The sequence below is a fragment of the Passer domesticus genome, chromosome Z, assembly GCF_036417665.1.
Source record: "Passer domesticus isolate bPasDom1 chromosome Z, bPasDom1.hap1, whole genome shotgun sequence".
NCBI classification, from domain to species: domain Eukaryota; kingdom Metazoa; phylum Chordata; class Aves; order Passeriformes; family Passeridae; genus Passer; species Passer domesticus.
In genome coordinates, this window is record NC_087512.1 from 68,327,181 (window position 1) to 68,353,930 (window position 26,750).

Here is a 26,750-nt window from a genome sequence, read left to right on the forward strand (position 1 = left end):
AATGATGTGGTAAAGAGAACAGAATGGGCAAAACCTTGTATTTCATTTATTAGTCAGGATAAAACTAGCCCAAAGTCTGCTGCCTGCTTTTGCAAAATTGACATTTTGCGAGAATGTGATGAACATAGAATGGTTTATACCACAGCAGGACTGTGCACTTCATGGTTGCAACCTTCTCCCAGATCCAGCACTGGGACTTCAGGAGCTAAAGGCACTGTGTTCCTAGCATTGCAATGTAAATACCTTTGCTACCCATGGATTCAATGCCACCAGAATCTTATCTAGATCGTCTCACTCAAACCTAATGTTCACACATTAATTCTATCCCGCCTTGAAAGAGAAAATGTATTGATTCTTGTGCGAAAGAGACATGTATTTAGAAAACAGGTGGAATTTTATTTTCATGGAGTTATAAAATGAACTGCCTCTAGTTCACTAGTGTGAATTTGTTTTTAAAGAATGCATTGCTTTTTTTTTTTTTTTTTTTTTTAATGCTCTCTGAATTGTGTAAGACTGCAAAACTCTGTGGAACCCTTAATCTAAAAGGATTATTTTCTGCTGTGATCCTTGAACCTAACATAACTTGTCTGGTCTTTTCAATGATGGCTGAATCTTAGTGTGAAAAATACCTTGTATTTGAGCTACTCTTACATATTTTATGTAAGCTGCAAGCAATGTAGCATGTAATACTAAAGACACCTTTCAGAGTGGAGTGGAAAGCTCAGCTCATAATCTGTGTAGTCTTCAAGCACAGCAGAAGCCCAGTCTCAGAAAAGACTTGTTAATTTTCATACGCCTGAAAGTAATGACCAGGAAATATCCTGCAAAGCTAAGTTCATCTATGTCGGCATTTATACCCCTGTGGTGGTTCTTGCCCCCTGCCCCTTTCCAGGCTGCAGCATGATCTGGGAAATTCTTGTTAGGCCTTGAAAACAGCACCTGGGCTCAGCTCTTTCCAAGTTTATCAGAAACACGGTCTGTTCCCAGGAATTGCTAACAAGCTCCTGTTTTCGTTACGACAAGCCTTGAAAAATATTCCTCTGGGCTGAATGGCATAAAGTTCCTGTTCTCACACTTTCAAAGAAGGTGACGACCCAAACTGTGGCTGCAATAAAACATTGTTCTGACTGAAGCCCACCCTCTTGTGACCCTATAAACAGCAGTCCAAGGTGGGGCCTTTGAGCACTCCTGGACCACAGTGGCCTGTGACCAGCAGTGTCCCTCAGAGACAGCAAACCCTTAGGTTCTCTGTACTTGCATGATTGCTGAAACATGACATGTCCTAGGTTGATACTTCATTCCTCAAGGCCTGATCCTTCTCCTGTTGGGAGATGCAAAATCATCCAAAGTGCGAATTTGACTGACCTCTGAGAGAAATTTTTCACAAGTTACCTTGCCTGCACTGTCTGTCTGCATATGGCCCCTGTGCATATGCTACAGCAAATCTGAGAGAAATTATGCTTTCCTAGATGCTTAAGTACCTTGGATATCAAAGTAAGTTGGGCCTGTAAATAAGGTTAAGTTATAGTTATAAACTTAAGTGCTGCTAAGTGTTGTTCTTTTTCTAAATTGTTAAACATAAGTTATAAGCCAAGCTAGGTGTTGCTGAGTGTCCTTCTGTTAAGTTGTGAAGTTTGACATTGAAGTTATGGTTATAATTTAGGTTAAATGCTGTTAAGTGTTATTCCTCTGATAGATTGTTAAGCTATAAATTAAGTTATAAGTTAAGTTGGGTGTCTGTTAAGTGTTTTTCCTATGTTAAATTGGTAGGCTTAAGGTATAAATTAAGTTAAAGTACTGCTAAGTTTGAGTGTTGTTAATCTTTTAGGACATGTTCCTTTTTATCCTTGCCTGCACTGTCTTTTGACACACACACGCCCACACCACACCCAGACCCCTAAAAACACACACCCACCCCCCTAGATAGTTCCCAGCAAATTTCTGTTTGATTGCCTGGATATTGTTTGGTTTTTTGTTGCTCACTTTCCCTTGTGCCTTAGCTGTCCTGTAAGTAACAGAGTGAATCTTCCCAACAATCGTGTTGTGCTTTGTCACTTAAATATAAAATCTGATGTTTGCTCATGCCCTTACCAACGATTTTTTAAGTGATCTCAAACACTCTAATTTGTAACAGCTTCTAAATCTAACTCTGGATTTATGCAGTCTAGTATGGGAAATGACAAATGTTTGGATATCAGGTCACCTCAGTTTTTATCATCTTAACATCTGGGAGGTCTATAAGCAATTCTAAACAATTTTTCAGCACGGACTAGAAGCTGAACTGGAAAATATAAAGATCAGCACTAATCTCTGGAAGGGGTGAATCTGTACTGGACAGTGCAGACCAGGAAGCTGTTTATATAGAGGTGTATGAAAAGAACCAAAGACTTGGGCTTGTTTCCTATTAAATTGATTTAACTTAGCATGGGGCTAGCTCTTACCTGTCTCCTAGGGGATTTTGCTCTTAAAAGGCAATAGTAGTTTCTCATAGAAATAACAATAGTAAATAATAATAGCAAAGGAGAAGAGTAGTGCATATGCCAAAAAACAAGCAGAAACTATATATAGGGATGGAAAAAAAGTGGGTCTGAGTTGGGTTTTCGTTTTTTCTTTTGTTTTGCTTTGTTTTCGGTCTTTTTTAAAACTTTTTTTTTCTCCTGAGGGAAAAGATTGATTGTGGCAAATTTCAAAGTTAAAGGGTATATCTTCAAGGGAAAATATATATGTCTACCTTATTTGCACATAGAAATCCTTTCCCTACAAGCTTACAGGTGTCTGACTCCTCTTGGCATGTATTTCCAAGTGTGTTCTATGTCTGACCAGAAATATAGACTCTCAGTGGTTCTGAGAGTTATTTCATGCATTATCCATGGAAACTGTAGAAAGTTATGGCAAAATGACCCAGTAGTTTTCTGTCTGCAACCACATTCTACATGTGGCAATTGAAGAAAAAAACTACACCAAGACTAAACAAAAATACACAAACAATGAAAACATCAAAACTACAACTTAAAAAATACCTGGTTTTTATTTGTTTCCTTTTTTTCAAAAGCAAAAGTTGAGTGGGGGAAGAGTCATTCTTAAATGCTTGTTTCCTTCAGACTTTTCATGCCATATTCAACTATGCTTTATTTGCACGTTGAATAAACTTTATCAGTACTTTTAATTCTAGGTGTTATTTATGCCTTTATATGAAAGTTTTAGGACCAACTAAAGTGAGGAAAGACAATGCTTTAATGCAGCAGACAGATAGTATTTGATTTAATTCTGCAGCCACTCAATTAACCTCAGATTGTAACAAAGATTCTCAGAATGAGTTTGAAAAGACTATGTAATAAATGTGCTCAGCAATATTAAAAATTATGCTTATTTTGTCGTTGCTATCTTGGCCTTTTGGGGGATTTTTTTTTGAAGGATCTGATCTTGAATTTCTGAATTTCTATGAGGCTGAAATGTGCAGTCTCGAAAAATCCTCATCACTACTTGGAAACACATTCAAGAAACTAATTTTTTGGCTATAAACATTTGAGCCAGAAGTGAAGCCAAAGTCACTTGCTGTATAATCGCTGTGGTGCTTTAAAAAACACCTGCAGAGTAACTCTTGATTATCAAAGAAAAAATAATAACTAGTAGCCAATTGTGGTCAATACAGCATGTGGAAGAGTTGATGGCAGTGGTGAGGAAAGGCAGTTTTGGTTCATTTTTGCAGCAGTGTGGTGGGTACTTTTAGAGCAATTCGCTGAAAAGGCAGGTCAGAGTATGGTATGGGAGTAGATGAGATTATTTTGTTAAAGGAAAATGGATATGATGGTGTGGGGAGCAATATAGAAACAATCAAACTAAGGGCAGCTTTTAATAACACTGGTTAAGGTACAGTAGTGACAGCAGCAGAATCCACTGCTGCTGGCAGCTGGATTCCTGTCTATATATATCAGATTTTGAAAAGAGAGTCTTGCCCAAAACATGTGAAAAATTTGAAATATATGATGGAACTGGATTGTAACGTGTACTACTAAACAAGTATAATCCTAACAACTGTTTTCTTCTGGAATGCAAGCATGAGTGGGGTGTGGACAACTCAATGTTTATACATGAAGAGCTGCATTGTTTGAAAATTTAGCAATTGAAAATTGCATGGTGAAGTTTCTATTTCTCATGGAAATTAGAGTATAATAGAAGGTTGAATTTGAAAGATGAGATAGCTCAGAGTAGCTGCATTTATATGCCAGAAAATTGCAGAAATTTGTGTTTTGTAAAATACAGTGCACATCTTTAATAAGCAAAATACTAAATGTTTTCTATGCAAAAATCTTTTGCTGCATAGTTCACATGCTAAAATGATACATGGCAACTTGCTTAAGAACCTCCCACCAACTGGTAATGTAATATTACATATTTCTAAAGATTTTTTTGAGTTTGTTAAAATAAATACCTGTAACTATCTTAATACAGCCATTGGGTGAAAGAAAAGGAATGATGGTTTTCTGTTCCTCCTATTCAGCAAAACAGCCTATTTCTTCATATCACAACGAAAGGGCAAAGAACCCATGTTCCAGATAACATTTGATTTTTTTCTTGTGCTATATGAAAGTGAACAGCAAAGCAGCAAATGCCTAATCCAAATCAACAGCACTTAGGAAGTGCTCCAGATTAACCTAACCCTCCTTCCTAGACAAACCTCAGAAGCTGAAGAAGTGAAAGGCCCCAAATGGGCACTTAATTCACTGAAATGATTGCAAGCATTTCTCAGTGAGTGTTTTCAGAGATTTCTGACATGTTCTGAAAACAGAACTGAAATTACAATAATTTGATGCCTAGGGCTGCAGTGCAGCAGAGCTGAACAAATATATAAGAAGGAGTACCTCTTCTCTGAAGCAGATATAATTTGTGAATTATACATCCTCCAATATGTCCTGATTTCTGTTTTTTAGCACCCCTGGGATCCCACGCAGACGGCACAGGATGATTGGCATGCGGTTTTACAGGGTGACTGAGAAGATATATATGCTCTTCATGGATTTCCCCACCTGCCACCCCCAGTCAAACATGAACAAATTCTGAGGGAATTCATCAGGCTTTTCTGCTTTCTGCCCCTGGCACACCGGCTTAGCCTTGCAAAAGAAAACAGGCAGGGAGGAGAGGAAAGCAGCTGCTCAGGATGTTCTGGGGTGGGCATCCCTGAAAAAAAGCAGAAAATCAACTGCAGAAGGGGTAGCCTAGTGCATCCTCCAGAAAATTTTGTGATGCTAATACTGGATATTACCTCTGGTTCAAAAGTTGTTTTGTTTTTAAGACAGCCTTTGTCAGGGAGCAGCTGCTGACAAAGACAGGCAGAGGGAAATGTGTATCTGCATGATGGCGCAAGCAATGACCAAAGAGCAACACCCTGACCTTTAATGTATCTCCTGAGCCGAGGGGTCATCACTCAGGTCTTTCTCATAACAAAATTATTAACACAGGAATTTCACCCAAGACTGCACTGTGGCAGAGCCAACGATAGACACAGGCAACTAAACCTTGAAAAGCAGCGTGGAAGATTGCAGTGTTCCCTCCCAACAGAGCCTTGGCATGCTACACCATTAAAAAAAATACTTTATCTCAGTTAATTTATAAATTTAAATAGCTCCAGGCTCATGGAACTATTAATATGATATTTAAGGGGTTCTCTTTTATAATGATCTTTCCACCAACTGGACTTTAGATTATGGACCAGGAAAACACTGCAAATACCAATGTATCAGGCAGGCTATTAAAGTTGATTTCTTTCAAATGTTCAGTTAGAAGTAAGCAGAACAATCACATGTTATGAAATTACATTATCAAAAGAAAATTACAACTGTAACTGCAGAAAGTATTAGAAATGGAAAACTCTTAACCTTGTCTTGATTGACTGCCTTGATCCCAGTATAACATGCCACCAGCAGAGATCTGTGATTGCCTCTCCCCATTGCTGTTGAGTCTGTTCTCCAGTTCCAAGAATTAATGTGGCAGCCACACAGTCCTCCTCCGAAACCTCCCTTTTCATACCTCCTTCTGGCACTACTTATTCTAGCAAACCAAACAACAGAAAGGGATGAAGCAGAGCAGCTGCAGTGATGGGGGTGGAGGCTTTATGGGGGGTATGTGAAAGAGGCAACACTTTCCCTTGGCCCTAATGCTGCGCTATCATATTAACTCAGTTTGATACCATGTGAGTTTGAGACACCCACATTGGCAGAAAAGTCCAATATTGTGAGAAATGAGTGTGAAATGCTGTGAATTGTTTCGATGAGACATCTTGTAAACGGAGAAAACACCTCTGAAGTTATACTCAAAAGATCTTGACAGTTCCTAAGGGTGAACTTGGGAACATTTTTTAGTTTCCTCTCTCCTCCCCTTCCTTTTCGACATCATGTAGTACCAAAATGACCAAGAAAGTAGAAAAGTCAGGGTTTAGAAGTGTACTACACTGACTGCTCTGAGTTTGTAGGGATGCACTCAGATTTGACCTGAATATTCCTCTTTTTCTTTACAAATGTGCTACCTGTTATTATTTGGTTGTGATTTTTTTTTAGCTTTGGGTTCTGTGGTGAAACAAGCTGTATTCTGATAGACCTAAGTGTCATCTTCCCGTAAATCCACCCAGTTGCAGATGCTTCTCCCATGTTGGTGAGCCAGCCCTTGTCCTGTCATGTCTTGTGACAAATGACAGGTGGGAGACTGCCAGCACGGGTACAGACAGCAGATCAGCCTCTTCCCTGAGGAGTTCTGCAGGTCTCGTTGGGTGCCCTTATTCTGGCTGCAGGGACAAAAAGGCTGGGGAGCTTATGAGAGTTGCAGGGAGAGAGGTAAGCACCCTCAAAGTGTTTCTGCGTTTCCACTTCAATCGTGAGCTGCAGTTTTCAGTTACAAGCTGGAAATGGGTAGAGGAAGGATTAGTGCTAGAATCATGGGGGCTGTGCAGACCTATAGCAGTTTGTTCATATTCCTTTTAAGTGCTATCCTCTTGAACACACCAAATTGGGGTTAGGCCCAAAACTGTCAATTTGCCTACCCAAACACACGTAAACCCACTTTTACAAATATGGCAAAATTTGTGCAGCCATTTTATGCTCACGTGATATTTTTTTCTGAGCAAAAATTTGTGGCTTGGGCTATAGATGGCTTTATAGTCTCTGCTTGTTTTGTCAAAATAAGTTATGCAGCTTCACTTGCTTTATATGTGCCAGGAGTTGCAGAAGAGAGAATCCATGTCAGATGAGCTAGCTAATGTTCAGAGTGAAACAGCTGCTCTTGGCTGGGTCTTCCTGAGATCTGGGTGCAGTGTCTCTGCAAATGTCTTATTAAGGAGTTCTGACCTCCTTTCTTCCTTCCTCCAGTTTAGCTTTTGAACACTCTTTTATAAAAGTGAATTACTTGCCAGTACTACAAAGCCAACATTATGGTTTATGATTAAAAAATTCCCTATTTGTATTAATCACATATCTGAAAACTCCTGAAAAGTAATGTGTGTTGTGATTCTGTGTGAATCTATTGTGACAGCAACCAGAAAAAAAAAAAAAAAGGCTTAGAATCTGGCAATCCTTTTGGGATGTTTGTAGTTTCCTGCTTTCAACTGATTAGGGAAAAGCAACATTTGGGGAATTTCTTGACTCTGTCCTCTGTAGCAGAGGAGAATGGAATACAGGGTAGTTTAACTTGCATTGTAAGCAATCCTAGATTTTTAAAAATAGATCAAGTGTTGTCTCCGTCATAGTCACTGGGTTGGTTCCTTCAGTCCCTTCCCAGTGAGAGGGATGCTATCAGTGCTTGAACGTCTGGTGGGTTAGCAAGAAATCAATAGATAAATGAGCTCTATGACCCAGAAAGTTTTAAAAATTCCTCTGACCCTTCTATCAAGAGAATCTGTTCTTGAGCTTGGAAAAAGCTCTCTGCAAGGAGCTGGCAGTTTAAAAACACTGAAGCTGAACTCCTCAGGCACAGCTGCTCATTACAGGCTATTTTGTTTCACAGTCTTGCCTCCAATACAGTTCAAGTTTCATGGTGATTTCAACAAGCCCTTACAAACAGCTGCTGCATTTTAACAGAAGACTCCTGCTTTCTTATGCTGCTGAGCTTTCCCTCAGAACAACTGACAGAATGGCTAATTAAAAAACAAACAAACAAACAAACAAAAAAACCCCCCAAAAAACTCCCAAAAACCAAAACAAAAAACCCGAAAAACAACAACAAAAAAACCCCCCAAAACAAAAAAAAAAAACCCACCCCAAAACCAACCAACCAACCAAACAAAAACCAACAAAAAAAAAACCCCAAACAAACAAAAAACCAAAAAAACCCACACCAAAAATACCACAACATGGTGTTTCATAATTTCATTTTCAGAATATGAATTTGGGACCAGTCTAAGATAATTGAACTTCCTCTTATGACACTGGGATTGACAGTATTTATAGCAACCTAGTTTAAATTTTCCCTTCCCCAAATGGATATGCTGTTAATGCTAAGTTTAAAGAAGTATTTGGATATCCCACCAGGATCAGTTTTCTAGTCCAGAACACTGTTGTAAATGGTTTTCAGGAAGCTGCTGGAAGACAGCCTTGTGCTCTCAATAATAAGTTTGCTCATGTTCAACTGCTCATGGAATTTCAGTCTATTGGCAGAAATAAATGTCTGCTGCAGGACTGTGGATTTGTGAAGTTAAAAGTTATTTTTAGGTGCTTCTCATGGCTGAGCTCTGAGTTGCAGGGAAAGTTCTTGCACCTTATGATTATAAACATTCCCCCACTATTCATGTCCACCTCTGCCTCCCAAAACTTCATTAATACAGAGTTAGGCTTCCTTGGTATAGGTGTTTTCAGAGTCCATGTTTGTATTCTCAAGTCTTTCATTGTACACAACAAAAAACCTGCCTACGGGTAAGAGAAAAGATAGAACAATACTTGGTCAACAGGATTTCCTGTCATAGGTTGAAGACAGTTCAGAAGATGGTCACAGTACCATCATTGGCATTATTTTAATGAGCCACTTCATCTCCCTTATCCTTACAACAACCCTTTCCCTTCCAGCTGTGACCATAGTTTCAGACAAATAAGTCATGCTGACATTTGATGACCTCAATCATAAAACAGGAGACTTTCGTGGACTCTTCCCAAACCTAAAAAAGACATTTGATATAGTAGTAAAACAAAATAATTTCAGATTGTTCAGTATTTTGCTGCAAAAAGACAGAATATTATTAAAAAAAATCTTTAAAATTCCTAAGTTTTCTGACTGAAAGCAGCAGTTATGCTGTTTTATTCCATTTTATTGAATGTGTCCACATTCAAAAAGGAGAGTGAAATGGCTGCTATCAGTGATTTAATGGTAGCCAGCAAAATCTTGATACTCCAGAAAATTTCCACTAACAGTCTTGCCAGATGGTCCTTAATTCTACTTCAGTGGCTTTTCAGGGAAAGGATGCTGAGAGCTGTAGCAAAAACAAAACTTGAAGCTTTTGTTTAAGCTTCATGACATGGCCAGAGGTTAGAGATCAAGATATATTACTCACTTCTGAGGTCTGTTATTTAATTGATTTCTTCGCTGTTGATGTGAAGGCTGCAGCTTACACCAGTTCAAGGCAGCTCACCCATGTGGAAGCCATGTTAATTAGATAACCCAAGCACCAGAATCTGTGTTGCTCAACAGGAGTATTCACTGAAATCCCACATCTGTGGAGAACTCCTGCAGCTTCCTGTGAAGATGCTGATCATGCCAGAAACACTGCTATCATCCAAAACAAAATCCAGTTACATGCTTCATTTGTCCCTCCCACACGGCCAGGTATTGTTGGACACATGTCTGTAAGTGTGCACAGTATTCCTACAGACTGCTGAACATTGTCTTTCTGACAGCAATAAGTCTAAGCCAAAGCCCTTACTTGCATCAGCCTCTGATCAGATCTCTAAAGCAGCAAGATAGAATTGCATTGGGCTGAGACTATTTCTGCTTTGTGGTAAGAAAGAATGAACTCAGTATGTGTTTCCTACTCTAGCTGCCTGCTGTGAAGCTGTGGAAGGCTTAACACTTCACAAGGATCCTCTACTATTTAGTGGTACTGGAAGGAAAAGGGAAAAAAAAAAGAAAACAAATCTAGTTTATGCCAGAAGAACAGTTCCCAAAGAACTCAGAGCCAGTGCAGCCAGCAATGAATTTTTATTCCAGTGTCATCATGTCATTGACCAAAAAAGTTTAGACTAAGTTAGTTATTTGTTTAGGAAGATAGAATATCATTCAGTAAAAAGTATCTGTTTCAAAATACATGACCTTTGCACTGGTGCAAGAAATATTTCTGACCCATGCTTTTTGAGGTGCAATTTCAGAATTGTAGTGCTAGGATGGATCTCCTTTGGTTTTGTTCTCTTCCTTTTCCTTGCCTCCTCCTTCTCCAAGGCATCATACCTGAAAGCACTCAGTTACCTTTTCTATTATTATCTCATATAGGAAGCACAGAGAAAAAGGAAGACCTCCTTAAAGATTTTGGTCCATATCTCTCCTGAAGCAATGCGTTTAGGAACTAAAAATACACTGCTTTTCATTTTAAATGGGATTCACTTAAATTTAAAAGAAGTTTTTCGTTGAATTCACACAACTTTGAAAGAAATAAGTCTGGGATACCATATTCTATACTGGTGTCAGGCACTAAAGAGCACAAGCTGACTGTGTCCAGAGATATGTGATACTGGCTGAAGCTGCCTGTGACACCAATATGTCAGGGGATAGAAGGCCACAAGAGAAACAAGCACACTTGTTCCCTGTTTTGTTTGCTATTACTGGATCTTCACATTAATTCTTGGTTGCAGTCAGCCTTGCATCTTGCTCTCCAGTTGCCAAAGTAATGCTTCATATGAGAAGTACAGGGCTGCTCTCTACAAGGGAGATGACATTTGATATTTATTTTGCAGTATAATACTTGAAGTTTCTTTGCAATAGGATACTTAAAATTCTCACTTAGTGTGTACTTAATATGAACTCTCTATTTTCCTTTTAGCATTAACAAACTTAGAAAACCACCAGTGATTCTGGGGTGATTCTGGAACACAAGTGGATTTGATTATATCATCTTGGCTTTCAATCACATTTGAGAGAAACTCCATTTCACTGTCAGAGAATACAATAATTATGGCCAAACTATTCATTTTCATGTCTAATTTCATCTTATCACTAAGGTCTGATTTTTTCCTTTTGTTTTCTGTTACTCTTCACTCAGGTGTTTACCTCCAAGATTCACTGAAGTGACTGGAAGGATAGATGATCTTTCCTCTTCCTACAACTAATCTTGATGGCAGACAGAAGAAAGCTCCCATTTCAAGAGATCAATGTCTGTCTTCCTTATGAATTGTAGTGCTAAGCAAGTACCCTGCCTCTTGCAGTGCTGGATGTCCTGGATATATTTTGGAGAAAAAAAATAACAACAAACCACCATCCACCCTATCCCTTCCTATTTTCTTTACTACATCTCTATGAAATGAGATGCATACAGTGCCTCAGGTAAAATGTAACATATTTAAGAGAATGGAGACTCAGTATCTGCAAACACAATAGCAGATGATGCAATTACAGCTCTGTTTTGGTTTTTTGGAGAGTGTAGTCAGTTGTTTTGAAACTGACTGTTTGATCAAATTGGACAATGGTATTTTTGTTTACACAATAGACAGCAGTTTCACTTTTTCCCCAAACAAATATAATAATTGGTTTAAACAGACAGTATGTTCAGAATTCAGGGGGGTGTGCTGTTGTTTAGGGAAGCAAAGTACTTTACAAATATTGTGATATGTGAAATATCGGAAATTTGATCAAAGTTAATGCATTCTCAAGGCTCTACAACTAAGCTGGCTATTTCTGTACTGGCATATGGATTTAGGAACTATATCTGGAGTCTTTTAAGGCCAGCATAAAGAAGTCAATCTTTCTCCTCAAACCTACACACAGAAATGTGTAATCACAAAACTGTGTACAAAGATTAATACTAAGGTTTGGTAAAAGCACTAAAACTTTGAAATTGATTTACTGAGTTTAGGAAAATCAAGGTGTACTATATATTCACCAAGAATTTAGTTTGTGTATTTGCATCTCTCTAAAATTATTTTTCACATACCATCATCCAGTAATTTTTTTTTTCGATCCATGGCAAATAAAAACTTGCACATCTGGACAGGTGTTCAGATTTAATGAACAGATGTTGGGCTGTTTAGTAAAAGCTGTTGTGGAAAGAAAGTCCTAAAGAGGAAACTTGATAACTAATGTGCCAAAGTACTATTTACAAGGCTTTTATTTGCAGTGAAGAAATAATGCTGTTTTTTGGGAGATGAATTTTGGTCTGTTGTTGTTGCATGTAAGAATGTACATCCTGTGGATTGGAGTAACACATGATTAGTGTCCAAGAACTGTGGACTTACTCTGCGAAATAGTAAGTCATGGGCATGACTGCCAAATGTGTAGAAAAGATCGAGAATTAGGAGTAATACTTGTACATTTTTTTCAGTTATATATGTGCAATAAAATATATGAATACATAGTTATTAAAGACATGTTTATTTAATATAAGTGTCTAGGAGGGAACTACTGTGGTGTGGGCTTTCTTCTCCTATGAAAGCACAAATTTGGGGTATCTGGTAGAGTAGAGATGAGGGAGGAAGAAATGAAAATCTTTGCCGTTGTTGTCAGACTAAAGACAACTGCACAATTTATATCCCTTTCATTACCTAGCCTTCACAACTTTTGTGATTCTGTGACCTCTAGGCAGGGTGGGTTGAGGTGTAATACCATACCACTGAGCATACACACACTGACAAACAGAATGGATAGCTAATATCACATTATATGGAGAAGAAATCAAAGCATCAGGGGCAAATGTGGGCTGAGAGGAAAAGGTATGCTTCTTGTGTGTACATGAACAAATGATGTTTTCCTTCTGTATTTATGTGGCCAGATAACTCTGGCCTGGAAAGTATTATAAGGTAGCCAGGGTCTGATGTATTACAGATACTGTGGACTCCAGCTCCCAAGGAGGTGACAGTACTTTCTAAGTAGTTATGTAGTTATTGAATAAAGCATACATTAGAAATTTATAGGCAAAAATGTCCTTTTTTTACTCCTACACCTGCATTCACCAGCTGCCTCTGAAAGGTGAGCATGCGCATCTTCACCACAGGTCAGCCAGGAGATTTAATTAGTAAATGCCTGTGTGTGGAAGGAGCCTTGGGAGACATCCATCTGAGGATTCTTTGCAGTTGTAGGAGAAGCAGATTTTGTTACTCAGGCAGCTACCAATAACTGAAACAGCAAACTAGCTAGCTCATTTTAGTAGAGATTGCTACCAATCTCGACCAAAGCATTTATATCCTGTGTACGGTATAGTGTACGGTATATAAAGTGCTTTGATCTGGGTTCTTAAAACAGGGAGGCATGAAGGGTTATAAAATTAATCAGTCCCTCCTTTCTTCTTAAAAACGTTGCCTAATTTCAGAAAAAAAACCCCTAACTTTTTCCCTGTAGTAGGAAATTAAAACGAAATATTTCTTTAAAACTTCTAGGATCTTAGCGGATGGAGAGAGAGAGGATCTATTACTGCACTGCTTGTGGAAGAGCCATTGCAGAGGCAACACCCTTGCAGAGCTGGATCCTCAGAGAGTTTCTGTTGGGAAACCAATTTTATGGTTCCTCCACTGAAGGAAATCTGTCAGTATTTGTGAATTATGTGGAGGGTGTTGAGTGATATGTCTGGAGAAAGTTAGATGGGTTTGAGTTTGGGGTTTTGTTGGGTTTTTTTAATTGGTTTTGTAGAGGGTTTGTTTGGGTTTGGGATCATTCCTCTGTCTCTCTCTCTTTTTTCCTCTAAGAAGACAGTGGGATCATCCTCACTGTTTTGAAATCTTGCACCAACTTTCTTGCAATAGAAGACACATTTTAGTTTTTAGACCAGTTTACAACAACCAAGCTAAAAACAACTCTCTGAAGCTTGGTAAAGTTACCAGCTGTGCAAATCCAGCTATGCATGAGCTGAAAGAGTTCTGAGGCTTAGAAGCATCTGTGAGAGCTCCCATTTGATTAAGCTGACATTCAGCATCTATTCATCTGCAAGATCCATCTATGGCCAGAAGTCCCCTTCTTTTTTGTCTCACAGCTATATTAAAACTTGCAAGTATTTGTAAGGAAGATCCAGACATCACAAAAGGATTTTCCAATATTATTCTTGTCTAAATGGCAACATACTTTTAATCAACATGGACTCCTCTCTTTCAGTTTCAAACTTCATCTGTTGCTACAAGCATTTTTGTATTTGCCTCTGTGGAATTCTCCACAGTGGAACTTTGCCATTTGTTTGGTCTCTGGCTGCCTTCTCTCAGGGAGAGATAACTGTGGAAGACTGTAAGGACTGAAGTTCTTCAGTGAGATTTCCAAAGCAAATAGAGAAATTGCAGAAACTCTCAGGAATTTAGGAATAGAAGTAAAATAGCAAAGATTAAATATTCAGGTAAATTAATTTTAGAAATACATTATTTTCATCTTAAATCTTGCAAACAAGTTGTCTACAGCATTATCTTTTTATTTAGCTTTCTTAATGCTAGATAGAGAACAGCCTTCAAATTTTTATGGTCTTTGTACCCATCCAGGTCAGTTGCTGTGGCCAAGGAAGTTATATTGGATGTATAGAGAGACCTCAAACCTTGAAACCAACATAATAAGGAAAGTGAAAAGAAAGCTACATAAAGAGGAGCATAGAAATCCAAAGTCTTAATAAAAGTTTTTGGATTTTTTGCACTATAACTCGATAGAGCTCAGAGGTTACTTTGGACAAAAGGTATAATGGGCCAAAGGCATTATCTCAATGTAGTGTAAAAATAGTACTAATAAAGGTAATACACTGACATATCAACCTTTTTAAATTAAAATACCTCACCCAACCCAACTTCTTTTCCCCACAAAAAAACCCAAAACAAAACAAAAAAAAACCCCAAAACAAACAAACAAAAAAACAAAAACAAAAATAACCAAAAAACCCCCAACTCTGAAAAAAACCCAAAAAAGGCAGGAACTGTCGTGACAAAGGCTTTGGTTATATGAGAATTGTGCACTTCCTTGTTTTTCTTGTTTATCCTGTGTGACCCTGACTGCCAAGGTTGTGTCAAGGATATGCAGGCAATGTATCTGAAAGGTTATGTCTTGAAACGCGATATGAAGATTCCACACGCTTAGCAGAGAGCTGCCAAAAGATTGCTGGTAGAAGTACTGGTAGGGCAGCCGGTGGCCTATGAACTTAGGGGTCCAGTCTAGATTGAAACCTTGAAATTCCATGATAGTTTCATACGGCAAACTTGGTGGATGAGTTTCCCCCATGCTTTTAAACTTATAGATTGAAGTGCCTTTGTGAGTAGGAATTGTCTCACTGGGTTCAGTGACACCCTAAAAACAAGACAACCCCAATCTTTTCTAACCAGAGTAAACTTATCTTGCCTTATTGCCATTACAGATCTACACTACTAGTAATAAAGAAATAAAGTAATAAACAGAGAAGAGTGTATTGCACCTATTGATTTCAAGAGCCTGTTGCTTTAATATGCTGCCTTCTGTTTAATTCTCTGGTGGATGTCACATAGTTTGAAGCAGAGTGACCAAGATAACTGCACAGATGAACATACTTGTGTAAACAAAAGTGATTCAGTACACCTCAAACAAAATCTGGAGGAGTTCTCTTCTGTTACTGAAGCGAAGGAAAAGACCTAATAATGTATAAACACCTTACATTAAGTAACCAAAATTTGTTAAGGGAAAAAAGGTAAATTGCACTTAAATATTGGAAAGCAAAAGCACAGAACTTGATAGGCCAGCTGGTGAAACTGCTGACCTTTAATTCTTGCTCCTTATGGGATTAGTCTCCCAAGTGCTGTATTATTCCATTATTTCTGGAAAAAAAATGTTTTGTTCATTCTTTCTGTTACAGAAGAACTTTTGAAGTAATTATCTTTTTCTTTCCTCTTTTAAAAATACTGTAGGCTATTTTTTTAACACCTCTTTCTTTTCCACAAAAACAGACTGGGAACAGGACGAGCCCAGGACTAACTTCACATGAGATATTTAACAATGGCATTAGTTCTCAAACAGTGTCTGGCACTTGCATCATTGACCTGCTCTCTGTCTGGTTTGCTTTCAAACCCCACAAGAAACAGTTTCATGTTTTCTTGGTAATTTTACACTTGCACAGTGTTGCCTGATTGCAGAAGTTCAGACTGTCTCTGACTCACAGAGGAAGAAGCTATGCACCAAGCTGCCCAGGGTTCTTCCCAGACAATAAGACAAGAAAAAGGCTGTAGGAAAGTACACACTTACTGCTTTCAACAGGGTTCTGAGCCCAGTTTTCCTGCTTTCTCAAGGAGAGTATCCTGTCACTGAAAGAATGAAGTTGATGAATAGGTAGCTATTATAGCATGTACCTGGAAAGGAGCAGGAGAAGAAATCTGCTTGTTGGTGCTTGCTCTAAGTGTCTTTATGTTTAAATCTTCTGAGGACACAGAGAAAATTAGCCAGCTAAACCTTCCAGAAATGAAAAGTATCTTTCTCCTACAAACATCATTGCTACCCTGCTTTAGCATTAATTCAAATGTTCTTCCCCTCTCAACTGCCTGAAAATAAAAGGAAATGTCTATTTACAGGTGTGCATGATGTACATCCATCCCTGATGGGTTAGAAATCAAATCTCAGTGAAAATAGTGGTATTTCCTATAAATTACTTTGGATAAATAACTTCATTGTTCTCAGAGACTTTCATTCCATATGAAAGTTATCTAGCAGAAATGCCAGGACCTACAACATAAACAATTTATTTCTATCAAGATTTTCTGACAGTCTTCTTGGAAGTTATTTGGAACAATAATACACATGGAAGGATTGTATTCTGGTTCTCTTTAAGTGAATTAAACAGAGTAGTGGGAAAATGTTTCTTCATTCAGAAAATCAAATCACCACACTCTTTGCTGGGCTCATTTTTGCAGCTACTTTGTACCCAGCCGTGTTGCTCAGCCTTTTGTATTTCTCATGCACTCAGCTGATCTGAGCCAGAGCTATTCAAAAAACTGTGAAACATGAAAAGTGTGAGGTGCAGAGCAAATCGCATGAGTCATAGGGGGTAGAACTTCATATCCTGAATTTTGCATTCAAATACCACCAGCGAGTCTCTGGCCATTTCATACACACATAAGAAATATTTTCTCAATTTTTTTTTTTTTGGTGTAGTCATTTGTGAATATTGTGTACTACAGCTGCAGATCTTTGAGCAGAAAGCTGGGGAAGTAGAGGTTCACATGAGTGAAATGTGGGCAACAAAGGGATGCCCTCGTGCTGCTACCAGACACCACTCTTGCATTGTCTGCAGATATGGTCTATTTCCTCTCCATGGCAGATGTGGGCACAGCCTTCAAGGGACAACCCAGATGTATCCACAACCCACTAATAGAGAGGCTGAGGATCAAACCCTCTCTGTCCTATTTTTACCTCTCTGAAATTCATTGCAAAAATTATTTGAAAGGCCTACCTGCTTTTTTGCCCATCTCTCTTGTTCCCCTGCAACTGAAAAGAGTATCTGCAATTCTGGAAATGCATATATATTCATGCTGCTGTATTACAGTAATTGCTTCAAATTGAACATAAGTACAGCTGAATTACTAAATGCATTTTAAAGGTTGGATAAAACAGGGTGGAAAGGAAGGAAATATAACCCTGAATATATAAGCTCTGGAAAAGCAATCTGTTTTTTATGTTCAATTTTTGTGTTCATTTGTATGCACCTGATAACTGAAAAAAAATGACCTAAATTCCTACCACTGTGCTTTCGATAACTGAACAGCTTCCTCTGTGTGTAGATTGTAATTAAAAAGTCTGAAAGGAAAGAAACTTCTCCAGCTGTTTTTCCATTATTTTCCAAAGTAGCTTGGGAAATCATGAAAAAGCTTCTTCTCTGCAGACCTGACTGGGGGTGATGTCCTGAGCTCAGTGGAAGGTGTTACAGCACGGCTGACCAGGTGAATTCAGTGGGCAGAGATATTTTCTGTCAGGTCTGTGGAACTGGCTGGGCAGCAGTGCCAGCTGAGCAGCCTCAAGTCAGTGCAAGGGTACTGAGCTCTGCAGAAAGTGCTTTCAAGCATGTTGAAACCACCGGAATTGTAATGTTCTTGATCCACCGATACTAGCCATACTGTTTGAAAGCTCTGTTTCAAAGAAAGCCAGTGAAACTAGGTGGTTTGCTAGCACATTTCAGCCTTGGGACTGTTTTCTGAACTTGTGTGTTTTGTGGGGATTTTTGTGTGTATTTTTTTTTAAGTAGATTTAATTTTAATTACTGAGAAGCCAAGATTCCAAATCTCACTGCCAAGCCAAAACACTTTTCTAATGTTTATTACCCTTGAATCCTGATAACTGAAGCTGGTGGGGTGTTGTTGGTTTCTATCTTAAGAGCAGGTCATTGTCATACAGAGTCCTGCTGAGTGGCACAGCATGTCTTTGTCCACAGTGGAGAAGCAAACCCTGTGCTTTCTTCACAGTGGCAGCACAGCCTGTCATAAGGAGTGACATCTTACCAAGTTTCAGATGTGATAAGAAAAGCATTTTTCAGTCTATTAGACCATTTAAGAAACAGAAGACTGCAGTGATACAGTGGTGTGGGAGGAAGAGCAGAGGTTACACGCTGCTGCCCCACTGAGGGGCCATGGCCACCTTCAGGTTGGGCGCTGCTATCTGCTCTCTCCAGTAACAGGCACTGGGCCAGTGGCCTCTCAAGTGCCCCAGGGCCACCTCCTTTCAGATCAGTCTGGGCAGCCTTGTACCAGGAATGCTGACAGAGGCAACCACAGCTCTCAGTGCTCGCAGCTGCAGGAAGAATAAGGAGTAAGCACAGAGCACAAGGTTGAGGGTGTGCTCTGTGGGGTGGCATGCACCCTTTAGAGGCCTCCTACCCAAAATGCATTCATTTGTGGTAAGTTTTAGAAAAAAAAAAACCCAAAAACTGGAGCTCTAATTGTTACTATTATACTACCTAGGCTGCCATACTATTTGAAACTGTGGGTTAAATTAAAGAGTGGTTCTAAGATAGATTTCTTGTTCTCCTACATACATGCATGTCATGTTCATGTGATTAACATTCTAACTCCTCCATCAGGAAAACTGATCTGCCACATTTCATTTTGCGCATATTTGTAGTACTGAGCACAAACACAGTGATGTTTTGTTAGTCCTAAACTATTCTTGAGATATATTTTTGGTTTTTTTTGTTTTTTTTTTGTTTTTTTTTTTTTTTTTTTTTTTTTTTTTGTTTTGTTTTGTTTTGTTTTTTTTGCTTGAAACCACTTGAAATCTCAGCTCTTGCAATTTACACTAGGCTATGGTGGGTAGGGGCATTTTAAGAGAATAGTCTAGCACAATCTCTTTCAGATCTCCACATTTCCATTAGGGTTTGGAGTTCTTTATTAAAAAAAAATCCTGCTTTATTCTGGTGATCAGTCTTCTTCATATTACTCACATTTGGAGAACTTCTCTATATAAGGTGATAAGCTGGTATTAAACACATACACTGTGTCCCTATAATTCATTGTCAGGAAATATAATTGCACAATCTCTTACATTTCATTGATCCCCATGAACTTCATATCTGGCATGAGGCTTCACTTAAACCTTTTCCAAGGTCTGAATTGAACATTTTAACTCCATTATTATTCCTGGTGCTATATGATGGTTGGTCATTTATCTGGACTAAAGATGTTTTTTTGTTCAGAGACCTACTTTGCTGTAATCCACATAGGAGAATATGCATGTTCTCTTTATAGTCAAGGTACTTTGAAATTCAGGTTGGAAAGGGAACAGTAGGTCAGAATAGGCATAGTCTTAAAGGAGAACCTTTTAATCTAACTAAAAGCTTGTAGCTCGCTTCATGTATAATTGAAAACAGTATAGGTTCTCCTAAATATTTGAAGATAATGGATTTAAGTGAATCTGAATGAAAGGGAAGTCAGCACAAAGCTTCAGTTCTCCATCTAATTTTGTTATTTGCCTTGCTAGTTCGCAACAGGTTCAAAACTGTGGCTTATGTTTTTTCTTTCACTGACATGGTGTTGCATATCCTTCAGTGTGCAGAAAAACTGCAATTCTCTGCAGGGGACTCTTCTTCACATAAAGGCCTGAAATTTATTTATCTAACAGATCTTCAGCTATATCACTGTAACAAAGTCTAATATATGGCAGTATGGTGATGCTAATTCTGGTAACTGGCTCCATTTTAGGATGTCTACATACCCTAGTCCAGACCACACTGCCACCTGCTCCAACCATGTGCTGTACTGTCCAGCTGCAAGCAATTCTTGGCAGGGAATCAAGTGTCTGCATTGGGCTTGATGGTGTGCTAAGCTCTAAGTCTTGAGCAGAGTTGCATAAATTATCACAATTCTCCTCTCCTATTTATTATTATCATCTTGTACACCAGGCTGCTCTTGAGAGAAAGGACTTATTTGCTCAGTGCTAACTCCCTCTATAGTGAGAGAAACCTGTTCATTCTGGAATGAATAAAACTGTGTGGTTTCTGGACCAAAGCTGATGTGCAGTGAGGTATTCAGGCAAGTCAGAGCTAACACTATGCACACCTGACTGCAAAGCAGCTTCTAAGCATCTGCTTTTCTTTATTCTCTCAGTCATGGAGAGAGATAAATCTTACAGATATCCCTTAAAAAGTTCAGAATAAAAATATATACATTATAGCTTAATTTTCTCTGAATTTGTGCCAACAGATATAGGACCATATTTGAAAGCCCTGACACTTGTAGGTTAATTTTATTATGCACATAAAAGGTTCTGTGGACATTAATTTCCACACACATAAATGGTTGGCTTTGAGTGCATGCAAGCTCCACCTCAGAACTTCTCAGATATGGCAGTGCTCTTCCCAGGCTAGGGCTGGCCTGGACCTGGGTAGCTAGGAGTGCTGGCTAAAATTTGTGTCCATTTCTACCTGAGCATTTAGATATGCTGATGTAGAGGTGGAATTCTAAAAATTATATACATAAGGTTAGCTCCTTCCTACCTTCCCCTCTGTTTCATTCCTTGTAACCCCTTTATAATTATTTGTCACCCCTTAATAATTACTAATAAAAGGACAAAAATACTTCAAGGACTTTGATTTAAAAAAAGAATGGATATGAACACAAACTTTTACAGATGGAGAGAACACACATTAATCAGAAAACCTTCTGTGGCTAAAGCTTAGTAAGAATTTTTCATAACTTAGTTACGGGAAAAGAGTTTACAAACAATTTAAATTTTTTGTATTGATAAGGGTTACAGATTTTATTCTGAATTTTAGACACATTGAACACCTTTTATTCTTTTATGCTTAGATATGCTCTTAATGTGTGGCATATCAGCTTGAATGTTTACATATGATCTGACGTGGAAAGAGTCTTACAATTTGTAAAACAGTATACTTATCACTTATGTTTGCTCTGATGATGACAGTGATTCCAAACTCAGTCTGGGGAGCCATAGTTTTGAAATAGCTCACAAGGTATGAACCTCCAGAAGGCATTCAGAGCTCCTAAGCTGGATGCCAAACTTTTACATAGCAAATCTCTTTTCATATAAGATACATCCTTATGGAGCAGCAGGAGGTAAAGAAAAGCTGAGTTGCGCAAGTCTATCTGGAAAGATATGCAGGCTTAAAATACATAATGATTTACAGAATCAAAAATTGCAGAGCATTTGCAAGCATAAAATATATGAATGTATTATTCTGATTCTGGAAAAATAGTAAATTTAAGTAAAAAGTACTATTTAAATGAATGCATTTAATTCTAAGCATAGTGAACAGGTCTATTGTGATCTTACATTGCAGTCCTTCCGAGCAAGGTATCTTTGCTCGGTGTCTTTAAAAAAGCAGACTAGCAAAAAGACTCCCAAGAAACTTAAAAATGGAATCAGTGTCTGGAATGTAGTGAAAAGGAGTTTAATAGCAACAGAAAGCAGAATTTTCCTACTGGTGAAACTAAGGCAAGAGGTGCATGAAGCTTTACAATTGTAATATGGTAAATATGCCATATGCTTTGAGAAAGACTCCTTGTCATTTGTAAACAATCTTTACAAGAAAAGTCTACATTTAAATATACAGTTTCCACGATCTGTCATAATGATATGTTTTCCTTTTGGTGATTACATATGTTTACAATGATACAGCTAAAGCTTTGGAACTAAAAATTCAGTAATGGAATTTGTGGTACTACAAAAGTCAGACAAGGGAAGACTAAAAGGAGTTTAGTGTCAAGAGTAAGAAAATCAAACCAAGAGTGCTTTGTGCTCTCCTGAATAAAAGTTTATATCAGTCCTTTCATGTAGTGTATCCCCATGCAGCACCTTAGTGCTGAAATCAGATATTACAAGAAAAAAGTCACACGTGCTGAAAATGCAGATAAAATATCTGTAGTGATCTTGAAGGTAAATTAAGATGTAGAACTGGAGTATAACATGGTGACATCATTTGTTTTTTGCTTTAAAAAGAAAGAAAAGAATCCAAAATAATTTGGCAGGTTGTTACAGAATGCGACTGATGGAAATAATCCTGATGAATCTCACCATTGCATAAAGCTGTGGCAATAATATTAGGTTCAGGCTTTTGAGTCCTAGTGAGTAAAAGAAACAGAGAGGTCAAAGACTGAAAGCTGCTCTTTCACAACAGAAATAGCCAGCTCAATACTTTTAGCTGGATCTTAATTAAAATTGACAGATTGACAAAAATTCTTCTAAGTGGAGCTACAGTTCTTTAAAAACCCAGTTGTGCAAAAAATGAGTGTTATACATATATTAAAAAGATGTAAACAATGAAAGAGCTAGTTCAAGCTGACAGGAGAAAAAGGAATGTATTCAAGCTACAGAAAGTGTATTTCACATTCAATGTCAAGAAGAGTATTCTAAACTAAATGCAAAAAAGGAGAAAAAAGATTTCTAAAACTTGACTATTAAATTCCAATATTATTAATTACTACTGGCCTTATGACCATTCACAATGTCATCTAGTTAAGGACCGCACTAGAAAAGTATTAGGACTATATAATATCCATCTTTTCCTTTGAAAATGATCTCCATAAAAACAAAAGCAGAACTGCAAATACTATGCATACTGCTGGTTATTTCCAGTCACAAAATACCACAGTCTGTAAATAAGGCACGCCAAAGGCATGCAACTGTCCTGCTCTAGGGGGAAAAATACTGAAGTCATCATCTTTCTCAAGGACATAAAAAGTTGGAGAAATTCTTGACCTTTTAATAAGCATGCAATACCTCTGGATGTCACTTATACATTCATCATTTATACATTCGTAACACCAAAAAAGGAAGATCCTTTAATTTGAATAGGCCTAAAGTGTCTGCTCTTTTTCAGATTATGTAGTGTATTTGGATTGGGGAATTCTGGTTGCTGGAAAGCTCTTCTGTCTTGCCCAGAAGGGCTCTACCCTGACTTTCTGCATTACTCTTGCCTGCCTGTCCTTGCTGACCAGAAGTCACAGTGTTTCATGGAGCAATGTGCATTTCCTCATTTCCTTCAATGAGCAAGTTGGTTACCTCTAGGCAGACATAGAAACAGTCAGCCACGTCTACTTGTTTAGCTAGAGATGTCACCCTTGGCTGTAAACTGGGGGAGAGGCAGACTGGACTGGCACATTTCATAAATAGCAAGTACTAAAAAATGTCTCATAAAGTCGAATAATTTCCTGCTTATAACTAGGAATTGTTCATGCAAGTTGCATGTACTGAGCATTTAAACTTACCTAGTTTTGCTATTCTGGAGCATAAACCAGGAGAAATGTCAGTCAAAAGTTTTTCACCAGTGCCTACTGGTGACTATGCTTTGTGACTTGTTTTTTGTTTTGGTTTGTTTTTTTTTTTTCTTTAATAAAGTAGGAGACCTTGTTTTTATGCATGAAAATAAAGTACGATAGATACCCTTCTGTTGTAACTCCAGTCTACAGCTGGCTTTTTACAGGAGGTTTTGGAAATATTGCTAGTAGTGTTTTGCTAAGCTTGACTGCATAGCAGGAACCATGGGGATTGCCCAAACATAACATATACAGAACACTGTGCTGCCATCACACAACCATGTGTACTGTAAGTCTGTGTGTCAGTCATTCACTCCAGAAACACAAAGAAAGGAGTGGAGAAAGTAGCAACCTAACACTTTCAAAACCCAAACAGCATTATTAGGAGACTTCTGGGTGAAAGTGATGCTTTTGATCTGGATAAACGTACCTGGCATTGTTATGAGACTCTGAATAAGTAAACAGGACTTTGCCTGTGCTTTTTGCATGCCAGTAGCTTTACGAATAGTCAGTTTAAAAGATCATTGCTATGGGCATTGCATAAATAATCTTATATACATAAATACATATGTATATATATATTATCTATGTGTGTGTGTAGGTATCAATGCATGTTAAATAAAAGCCCTAACCGCATTAAAAAAAACCCATAGCTTTCTCTGAGACTTATTTTCTAGGATAAACTATATTTTTAATTAATCACTTCAGAAATCAAAGCTGTTCATGACCTTTTAAAATGACTATACAGATACAGCACACTGTTAGATTAATAATGTTTTTTTTCCCCCTCCACTGCAAGCAAAGTTTAGACAGTTAGCTTTCATACTTAGAAACAATTATTAAGCTTTGATTTAGTTTCTTAAAAGTTCATAATTAGGTCTTTTGATTGTGAACTTTTTTTTGGTTGTTAGGTCAAGGTAATCAAGTAACTATGTGCAGAAATTAACATTTTTATCATATTAGATTATGTATTGTAGTAGTAAAGCTTATTTGAAGTGCATGAAAAAAAAGTGAAATTACAGGAAGAACAATCTAATATAGCAATACTAGGTGCATTCACTGTGCATCTGGGGGGGTGGGGGGGAGGAAAAGAAGAGTTTTCACTCATTTTGGCCTAAAATGTGTTCAGGTTTCCAGGATTCTGACATCAGAACCCAGATAACGCTGGCTAGAACCATAGGGCTTTACAATAAAAGCTAAAATATTGACCATATGATGGCAAAAAGTCTTTATTTTGCGGTTAACTTATTCTCTTCTAGCTACTCTCTGATGAAGTTGGTGGTGCTGTGGAGGATGATCTCCTTCTTCTTGACAAAGATCGTGATCGTTCAGCACTGTAGGCAACATGCTTATCATAATTTTGTATCTGAGCCTCGAGGAATTCCCTCTGTTGCTGGCTGATTGTCTGGCTAATCAGTCCAGGAAGAGCTTGAATGCTACCAATTAAAGTTTCCAGTTTAGTTTCCAGAGTAACAATTCTCTTCTCAAAATCTTCACTTCTTTCATTTAAGTCAGAAATCATGTCATACATGATGTTTTGAGTCTGAAAGTAGAAGGATGTAAGTAAAGATTTAGAGAGACCTCACAAGTATTGTAACAAGTAGCACAACTCTACAAGGGTTTGTGAAACAGGATATGAGTATTACAACAATACCCAGTTTTGTGAAATAATTTTCCCAGTAGATTAAATTACAGTAGACTAAACTTTCTACTAGATTTCTTGAGCAAAAACATAATGGCTTTTAGTAGCACTTTAGACGAAGTTGATTTCAATTAAACACCAGACCCTTTTTGGAAATTCAGATGCTTGGGAGTGTAGCAGGCTAAGCCTTTTGACCAGTCAGTGTAAGCCACCAGGGGACTGAAGGCTCCACTGATGTGTTTCATCCTCAACTGTTCTTGGTTCTGGTTTTAAATACCTTCATTCTTCTAAGCAGAGCACAAATATTGTTCATTGGCTTGCTACTTAAACTTGGCAGATTTTCTTGAATTGGTAGTAAGAGTAGTTGAGTGGATTGTTTTTGGAAAGTAGTGCAAAGAGTAAAAACTCAATTGTATGCTTTTCTACTTTTGCATTCTCCAATCTATCTGGCCTCTACAAAACACTGCTGGAATGCAGCAGATATATAGAGTGTACTTTAAAATGACACAATTGTCAGTAAAAATGTAATCTGAAATGTGGTGTTTCATAGAGACTTGGTTAAAACATAATGGGTAAATGTCTGCCTCTTATAGATTGAGGTTTCAGATTATGTAAATCAGAGTCAAAACTGGATGCAATTCAGTAGAAAAATCAGTTGAAATTTATGAACCATCCAAAGGAAAGAAAAAATAATTGAATGGCTGCCTGAAGTGTAAACCACTTCAGTATCAGGTGGGTTATAACCTATTGCTCTGCCTCCTGTTTCAGGATGCTAGCATAGCCCTTGAAAGTGAAGTAGTCTAAACAAAATAGTATATTAAAAGTCCCTATTAGTTGCCAGAAGCATTAGACTGAATTGTATTTTCACCTGAAGTTGTCATGTGGTTCTGTAAGCAAGAGGGGAATGAACATTGAAGAGTTTAATCTTTGCTTTGATGCACTTGAAATTGAGGAGGATATTGAGGTAAATGAAGAGGTGTACAAGAAACTCTTAAGAAGAGCCCATCAATGCTTCTAATGTAGCCTCAAATTAAGCTCACAGTATTGAGTTCTAATGAGAAATCCAAAATGGTATCAGCTCAGACCTCCAGCTTTCTAGCTGTTATATATTTATGAAAAAATCTAGCAACAATAAACAAGCAGCTCACAACTGGATAGCCTCTTTTACCTCAACACAAATGGTTTAAAAAGGATTTTAAAAGCCTTATGATATATTGGCAAAGTAGGCAACTATTATTAATCATAAA

At 37.9% G+C, this 26,750-nt stretch overlaps 1 protein-coding gene and 1 long non-coding RNA gene across 5 annotated transcripts in view; one reads left to right on the top strand and one right to left on the bottom strand.

Moving 5' to 3' along the window:
• LOC135291106 (uncharacterized) overlaps window positions 1–17,578 on the top strand; it is an 85,390-nt gene extending 67,812 nt beyond the window's left edge. The window contains exons 4-5 of one of the 2 annotated variants that reach the window (XR_010353973.1): window positions 11,228–11,508; window positions 13,554–17,578. This is a non-coding gene — a long non-coding RNA (uncharacterized LOC135291106). The other variant, XR_010353972.1, reaches the window with a different exon arrangement.
• The window catches only part of KCNN2 (potassium calcium-activated channel subfamily N member 2), a 74,804-nt gene continuing 65,625 nt past the window's right edge, over window positions 17,572–26,750 (bottom strand). For 2 of the 3 annotated variants that reach the window (XM_064405119.1, XM_064405121.1), the window contains one exon: window positions 17,572–25,404. In XM_064405119.1, coding sequence (XP_064261189.1) covers window positions 25,117–25,404 — 288 coding nt within the window. In that variant the 3' untranslated portion in view covers window positions 17,572–25,116. The remainder of the gene's footprint in view (window positions 25,405–26,750) is intronic. The other variant, XR_010353970.1, reaches the window with a different exon arrangement.